At 53.3% G+C, this 8,443-nt stretch overlaps 1 protein-coding gene across 1 annotated transcript in view; it reads right to left on the reverse strand.

The window, feature by feature from the left end:
- The window catches only part of EPB42 (erythrocyte membrane protein band 4.2), a 21,883-nt gene that overhangs the window by 9,742 nt on the left and 3,698 nt on the right, over positions 1-8,443 (reverse strand). Inside the window, exons 3-9 of the mRNA XM_010848043.1 lie at positions 7,625-7,855; positions 4,700-4,818; positions 3,676-3,780; positions 1,912-2,089; positions 1,183-1,321; positions 788-891; positions 26-268 (exon numbers count right to left, since the gene is read on the reverse strand). Of these exons, the coding sequence (XP_010846345.1) occupies positions 26-268; positions 788-891; positions 1,183-1,321; positions 1,912-2,089; positions 3,676-3,780; positions 4,700-4,818; positions 7,625-7,855 (1,119 nt within the window). The remainder of the gene's footprint in view (positions 1-25; positions 269-787; positions 892-1,182; positions 1,322-1,911; positions 2,090-3,675; positions 3,781-4,699; positions 4,819-7,624; positions 7,856-8,443) is intronic.

An 8,443-nucleotide genomic window follows, 5' to 3' on the forward strand; every position in this document is an offset into this window, starting at 1 on the left:
CAGGAGGCCCCCCACTGCCTGATACCTTCAGGATACTTGTAGTTCTGTGTGATGTCCTCATGGCGGTCACAGTCCACATTCTTGGTGCTGATATTATTGCCAAAATACTTGGTGTTGCAGTCAGTCAACTCCAGTGTCCCGTCCTCACGGCACTTCCAGACCACACATGAGGCATTTATTGAGGCAAAAATGTCTGATGCTGCAGGGGTCAGCCACACTATCCCCTCCTTGACGGCTCTGACTGGGACCAGATCACAGGCCTCCAGGACTGAGGGAGAGAAATGTCAATGAGTGAGAGGAATCATACCCAGACCTTGGCTTTGGTCAGAGCAGCAAAACCTCTGTTCCCATCCTAATGCCCTATTGCCCCTCCACTGGAATCAAGGTCAGAGGTGGGCACTAGGCAGGGTTTCTGAGAGGGCACAGCTGAGGGGAAGCTCACTTTTAGTGACATAACTTTTTGGTCATGGTCTATGGCAGGTGCTCTCTTGGACAAGACCTCAGAGTTACAGAGTACATGGGAGTTCCTAAGCCAGCTTGACCACAGACATGACAAGAGGAGGTTACCTTTGTTGAACGCTTCCTATGTACCGGGCTCTGTGACTGTTCTGTTCCTGGGGGGCCTTGGGCCAGCATCCCACCGCTGACTATCAGTCCTGCCACCACTTCTGTTTTAGGGGCTGCAGACCTGCTATGGACCACCTGCTGCCCGTTTCCTCTCCAAGGGACTCCTTGTACTCTTGCAGCTCTGGGAACCTGGTGGTCCTAGGCCCACCCCAGGCTTTACCTTCACCTCCTTTAAGAGCACTTGGGTATAGAATCTGCCATCCGTCATAAACCTCAAGCAGATCAGGCCGGGCCATCCAGCACTCGGTGGAAGTCTGGAAGATCCTGAAGCAAAGGGAACAATACAAGTGGGGGGCAAAAGTCCTGAAGCAGTCCTAGAGATGACAGAGCTGCGACTAAGTGGATGGGAGGACGCTGTGTAAGAGTGGTTCCAACACTCCCAGGAAGGGGCGTGCATCTCACATTCACCCTGACCTTCAGAATCCTGCCTTTCGGAGTCCTGAAGGCCTATTCAAAGCAGGGCTACTTGGGCTGGGAGGTTCCCATGGATGACAGCCTGGGGGTTTGGAGCCCTGTCAGGTCTAGGACTTCATCCACCCCCTTTGGGCTTCTCACCAGGCTCTGCCTCTGTTGTCTTCTCCATTCTGAAGCCTCTCCTCGTTGTAGTACTCGTTTACCAGCAGGTCCCCGCCCGTGCCCTGGGCTGAGGTGAACGTGGTAACAACTCGGGCAGGGATTCCCAGGCCTCGCAGCACTGCATGGAAGTGGGCAGAGGGTCAGGGCACCAGAGGGGGCTGGGATGCGGGGATGGGGCCTATGGCTAGCATTCTCCGTGTCTCCTCTGGACACTAGGCACGTTCATGGTCTTAAATGCCAGGTGACATTGTGGAAAGAGAAGGGGCACAGGAATTGACACCTGCCCGACCTATGCTATATGAAGGCCAAGTAATGAGAAGCAGACAAGTTACACAGCGGGTGGAGTACACAGCAGCGGGAGGCTTCAACAGAGCACTGGGACTGGCTTTTCTGGGGCAGAGGCAGGGAGGAGCTTTGGGGAGTTTGGGAGCAGAGCTCACCAGATGGGCCCAACTTTGCTGAATCTGGGAAAAGGAGCAGAAGCAGGCTGGGAGGAGTGGCTGGGGAAAAGCCGTCTTAGCCAGATGGTGCATGGGAAGCGATCACAGGTGTGGTGGAGGTGGGGGAATGCTGCGGAGTTGGAGGCAGTGGCTGCTTTTGGAGATGTCATGGGGCAGCGGGTACTGGGCAACCCAAGAAGCAAGGCAGACACTCTGTGTGGTAGCCAAGGTGACTTGCCTGGGTGTGGCAGGCAAGTCTGCTCTGTACCTGTGCAAGCAACAGCTGCCAACACCCAGGCCTGACCCTCGTACACAGGCCTCCCATGACCAGTGACCCACTGTCGCAGGATGGGCGCACTGCCCCGGCGCTTGTTCAGCAAGGCCCTTTCCTCTGTAGTCTGGATCTTCGCAGTGGGCAGGACAGACTTCTCCTTAAGAACGTGCAGCTGTTTGGGGGAAACGTGTGGATGTTTATGGGGGTGGGTAGGGAGGGCTCGGGTTTCTCAGGTGGCGCTAGTGGTAAAGATCCCGCCTGCCAATGCAGGAGATGTAAGAGACATGTGTTCAATCCCTGGGTGGGGAAGATCCCCTAGAGGAGGGCATGGAAACCCACTCCAGTATTCTTGCCTGGGGAATCCCACAGACAGAGGAGCTTGGTGGGCTACAGTCCATAGGGTCACAAAGAGCCGGACACGACTGAAGTGACTTAGCATGCCCGTAGCGAGGGCTCATTACAGCTCTCCAGGCATGGTGAACAGATCACTTGTATGGAAATCACCTGGAACTTGTTAAACCTGTATGTTCCTGGGCCCCACCCTCATCCACTGGGATCATGTCTGGGAACTCTCCTTTTTAACAAGTCCTTCAGAAGCGGGGGTTCATGAGCCATGAAAGTGTTAGTTGCTCCGTCGTATCCGATTCTTGTGACCCCCTGGACTGTAGCCCACTAGGCTCCTTTGTCCATGGGATTCTCCAGGCAAGAATACTGAAGTGGGTTGTCATTCCCTTCTTCAGGGGATCTTCCTGACCCAGGGGTTGAAACCTGGATTGAACCCAGGTCTCCCGCATTGCAGGTGGATTCTGTACCGTGTGAGCCACCAGGGAAGCCCATAGTGGCAAATGAAACTCAGGACACGAGAGCAGCAGGAGGGCTCCCCCTCGCTGGAGGCTTTCACTGTTCCTTGGTCTGCCTGGCCCTGATTCTTCGAGTGTTTGCACCTGGGACCTGGAGGCCCACGTTTCCTCCTCCTCGCAGGCTAGCCCTGTCCCTCACCACCTCCTCAGAGGAAAGGACTGAGCCACATGAGGAAATAGAGAGCACATTACTCCTGTGAGAGAACTTTTTAAGGAATGGCACCTCACTCCAGTACTCTTGCCTGGAAAATCCCATGGATGGAAGAGCCTGGTAGGCTGCAGTCCATGGGGTCGCTAAGAGTCGGACACGACTAAGCGACTTCACTTTCACTTTTCACTTTCATGCATTGGAGAAGGAAATGGCGACCCACTTCAGTGTTCTTGCCTGGAGAATCCCAGGGACGGTGGAGCCTGATGGGCTGCCGTCATGGGGTCACACAGAGTCGGACACGACTGAAGTGACTAAGCAGCAGCAGTAGCAGGAAAGGACCAAGCCACCTTCATTGGAATAATTTAGAAATGAAAACAAGTTCCTTTGACTGCCTTATCACCAACCCATGGGTAAGATGGAACTGACCCCCTTCTTCCCAGGGACCTAAGCTCCCTGTCAGGGCTGAGGGTGAGGAGGCAGGGAGAGGGAGGTCTCAAGGAAACCCAGGTCAGTTTTAGTCCTCGCTGGCTTATGACCTGAAGGAGGACAACTTCCTGTCATTTCTCTCCCCGCTGAATGCTACTGTCTGCCCCTCCTCACTCAGATCCTTCTCCAGGGACTGTCCCCTGCACTCTGGGAAGAGGGGACCATTCGTGAGTAAAAAACTTCTGGGGCCCTAGACGGGGGCAGCTCTGGCAGAGGACTGCTGTCTCATCTCCTCCCCCTCCCCACCCCGTCCTCACTCACCAAGGCGCCCAAGACTCGGGCCACATGCACGGGGTTGCCCCACTTCTCCATCTGATTGTCCACGGTCAGTAAGCTCAAGCCAAGGTCGATGACGTCCTCCTCGAGCTGTAAGGACCACACAGGGCCACACATGATGGAGGGTGTGCAGTCAGCCACTCCTCCCCCAAGTCAACCCCGTCCCCTTGTCCTTCTCCTTGACTCAGGCTCCACTCCTTCCTGCCGTGTTCCTGAAGAAGTTCTCGCTTTTCCCTCTGCCCCAGGGCCCGGCACCTCAGCCTTTTGTCTCTTCTGTTGTCTGCTGATAGTGTGGGCTTTTGAGTACCAGGGCTCTGTTGAGTCCTTTCATTTCTACAGTTTTTCACGTAATTTGCTCCCACAGCTCCTAACAGGGCTGTCCCTGTGTGGGGGTGGATAAAATGGCAGCTTCTGCTCTGGAGGAGCAGAAGTGAGGAGTGAGGGAGACATGCGGCCACTTAGGCTACAGATCTCAGCAATGTGGCTGGGGCTCTAGAAGAGATGCCAACCCAGGGAGCACAGTGGAGAGTCACTCTGCCCCTGGGGGCTGGGAAAACTTTCAGAGGGCCTTAAAAGATGGGCAGGCATTTTCCAGGTGGTAAGTGAGGGAAGGTATTCCCGGCAGAGGGAACATTCAGCCTGCACAATCGAGGGATGACTAGGAGCTGAAGCATGGAGTTGGAGGGGGGCGGGTGCTCTTGGGGAAAGGGAAGCAGTGGCCTGGCTGTGAAGAGTCTTATGTGTCAAGCCAGGGGATTTGGTTTCTATCCTGTAGATGGTGAGGATTTAACAGAGGCTTGATCTGCATGGTCTTTAGGAAGATAACTCTGGTGGGTTGAGGAGGATGGTCTAGTGTGGCCCTGAGGGGACCGAGGTACCACGTGGCTGAACTTGCATGAAGAAATGGCCTCATGACCAGAGGCTTTGGATTGGCCCAATCTGTTTGACTTAAGCACTGAAAATTATGGGGTGATCACTGTCTCCCCACCTTCCCTGGAGGGCCCCGTACCTGGCCAAAGTCCCAGGGCTCGGCCTGGATGCAGTCAGCCGTGCCCAGGAAGATGAGGCCATTTTGGTTCAGCAAGTACTCCTTGCGCTGAGCTTCATTCCCCAGGAACACAGCATCCTCTGGAGAGAAGCAGGCAGGGATGAGGGACTGTAGGATGCTAGGTGTGCCGTCCATCTCCAGGCCTTTGCCCTCCCTGCCTGGGTGAGATTCTGCTGCAGGCCTTCCCTTCAGCTTCAGGCCTGGCAGAGACTGTGAAGGAAGCCCCTCTTTTCATCCCATACTGGGACCAGGCCTCCTCTCTGGTGAGAGTGGGGAAGGGGATGAGAGTCTCTGGGTCAGCCACAGTGGCTTTCATGGCCAGCCAGCAGACAGGAATAAGCCAACCTTAAAAGGCCTACTGGTTCCCAAAGAAACCTGCTCCTGAACCAAGAGCATTTGGCAACAGGCCAGGGGGCTTCCCAGGGGGGCTGCTATGTCTCTCCCACAAGTTCAACCAGAAAAAAAAGTGTTTCAGAAAAACCAAACAGGTTGACAGATGTGAGCAGAAGGGAAGACAAGTAGGGTTGGAGGGAGAATGGGGCTGTGTGTGTGAGGGAACAGTGGGAGCCACCCGGCGTGTCCAAGGGGGTCTAGAACTCCTATGGGCTCTTCCTGCTGCCTCTCCTAGTATCTTCATTGAAGGGTTGCCTGGGAGTCATGAAGTGGGTGGGGGTTTTAAGGAAGCCATCGCCTACTCTAGGAAGCTGGGAGCAGCTGGCAGACCTACTCTGTTTTTCGGGTGTCTCTCTCTGCCTGTTGTTGGGGGTGAAGTAGGGGCTGGTTGGACTGGTTCCTGGAGCCTAGAATGAGAAGAGGATTTCCAAACCATCCTCCAAGCCATCCAACTAGGATGAGGGTACTCAAGGTAACAGAACACTGGGATATTAGATATCAGGAAGCCCTGAAAAACCTTGGACAGAAAATCACAGAATCATGTGCCCAAGGAGTCCTGGGCCCCTGCCCCTTCATCCTGAGTACTATCTGTGAAGTCAGCTGGACATCATCTCTTTGGAAATTGCTTCAAAGCGAGGAGTTTGGCCCCGGGCTCCGCAGGCTTTGGGAAGTACATTATCAGAGCATAGGTATCACCCTTCTTCTTAGCTTGGGTGCATCCCCTCCCCTCTTTATAAAGCTTCCTGCTTATGAATAGGACTTTGACTTTCACTATAGGGCGTAAAATTTCCTTTTGAATCCAGAAGGGCCCCATCTTCAAGTATGGTAAGATGAGACTGAGTCCCAGAAAATCTCTGAAAATTTCTAACTCACCTCCCAGATGGGCAGTGCCAATACTTCACCCCTGGCCAGACAGACACCTCACCCCTATAGAGAGGCCTTCCATCACCAGTCCCAACAAGCCAGGTGTGGAGACAGGAATCCTGGCATAGAGTCAAGACTGGGAGCTCCCTCTGAACCAAGGCCTGTTCCGGAACTGTATTTCTGCATCTATGCTCAGGTTGTCAGGGCCTAGCTCTGGGTGTGCGCTCAGTCAATGAGGCAGGTACAGTAAAGCCTCAGTTTTGGAGGGAAATGGCTTGAGGGTCTTTCTGGCAGTATGTGGAGAGCCATGGGCCCTCGCTCAGCTGAAGGGGCCTTGAATCCACACTCACCCACATAGGGCAAGGGCACCTCAGTGGACACTAGTTCTCCTCCATTGTTCTACCTGCCAACCCCCTTGGAGCAGGAATGAAGGGCCTGGATTGAGGACAGACAGGGCTATCTGAAGGAGGGGGCCACCCGAGGACTCCAGGCTGGGCAAGTGAAGTGGAGACAGGGAGTTACTGGGACTCAGGTGCTGTATAGGAAGGCCATCAAGCCCTGGGATTCAGGGGCTTCAGGGGAGATTTCTTCTACTTCCCCTTGTTCCCAGCCCTGCCTCATAAGGAGGCCCCCCTTTGGGCTTGCAGTGAACTCGTGAAAGGAAAAGGCTTGTCTGGGGGTAGCAAGGATGGGCAAACAGGAAGAAACTGTTTTCCTCTCAATAACTGTTCAGGCAGCCCAAAGGATTAAGGTGGGGTGTGGTGGATTCAAAAAGGAAGACTCAGTCTTCAGAATGGGAAAGAAGAGGAGATGTTCTCTTGGTTTTCATTTGGGGCACGTCAACCACGTCTGACGACTTTTCTAGATTAAATAGTCCTGACAGCTAGGGCTGAGCTTTGCCAGAGGTGGCCACCGGCTGGGCCTCAGGAGGCTGCCTGACCCCAGGAAAGTCCATCCAGAGGCTGCTGAGCTAGGGAGACTGGTTGCTAATTTGCTGCTCTAGGCAGGTATTTGGATGGGTCATGATGGAGAGAGAGAGTCTATAGTAAGGACAGAACTAACAAATAGAAGCAAGAAGGAAGATTTACAGTGAAGTTAAACTGAAGCTTTGGGTCCCTCACCAGCACAGAACCCCACTTCAAGTCAGGGGGGACCTAAGCAATTCAAAATTCTATGTTCTTTTTCTTAAAGAGGATCCCCCAAATTAATTAAAAACTCAGGTCCCGAAAAACCTGGATTCACCATGGAGACAGACTATGGAAGCCAAGGGAGGGATCAGAGAAACCTGTCCTGCAGGCCCCCTCTTATCTTGAAGTCCTTTCCGGCTCTTGGCCCCTATCCTGCTATCACAGAGGGGAGTTCTTCTAGGGTCACCTCAGTGAGTCTCAGCTCCTGTGACTAAGTAGCCTGAGCCAGGACTAGACTAGCCTCTGCTCTCAGTGAGAAGCTCTGGGCTTCTTCCATCAGGTGACACCAAGTCAGGACCCAGGGTCTGAGAGGCTGTTCATCCAGGGAGCAGTTTCCACAGTGGCTAAGTACCTGTGCTGCTCTAGAGGGAGCTGTCCCGTGGGGCCCCAGCTCCAAGGCCTTGAATCTTGTGCAGCCCAGGCTGACCCAGGTCCAACTCACCTCGATTCCAGGGGTTAAAGAGCAGTGTGAACTGGCCAAGGCATTGTTTCCTGCCCGAGATCTGCAGCAGGAGTGAGTAGTGGCCAATGATAGCATCTGCAGGTGTGGTCACAGAGATAGTCCAGGACTGGTCATCTCTCTCCTCCACCATTGCACTCCACCACTTCCGGTCCCCCAGACTGGAAACTGAGAACGTGGCTTGGGTCCCATTGGCCTTGGAAGGCTGCTTTCCTGCAGTCACACAGAGATGAGCTGGTCATTTGGACCCCTTGGCCACAACTCAGAGTAACAAAAGGAAGTATCACAAAACTGAAGTAAGTGAAAATTAGATTTGGAGGAGAATGAAAGCCACCCATCAAGGAGTGGGGGTCAGAAAAGGGTGAGGGGAGAGCACAGGTCTTTAGCACCCATAAACACCTAGAAAAGGTTCATAGTGTATAACATGGGTGTCTTATCTCCTTCACTGGACTGATGTGAGGTCTTAATGAGATATTGCAAGTAAAGCCCTTGGCTCAAAATCTGACATGTAGTACAGATTCAGCAAGTAGTAGAAATTAAGTGTTATATTTAGCCTAGATTAAATCCCATTCAGGCTTTTCTACAAAACTGATATTATCTATGCAGCAGAAAAACTCCTTAGTGTTAATGCAGCCAAGCAACTTCTGAATCATGATAAATGCTACTTATTATGCATATTATCGGGCTTCCCTGGTAGCTCAGCTGGTGAAGAATCTGCCTGCAATGCAGGATACCCCAATTTGATTCCTGGGTCGGGAAGATCCACTGGAGAAGGGATAGGCTAGCCACTCCAGTATTCTT

This window comes from Bison bison, unplaced genomic scaffold (genome assembly GCF_000754665.1).
Source record: "Bison bison bison isolate TAMUID 2011002044 unplaced genomic scaffold, Bison_UMD1.0 scf7180017864259, whole genome shotgun sequence".
NCBI lineage: Eukaryota > Metazoa > Chordata > Mammalia > Artiodactyla > Bovidae > Bison > Bison bison.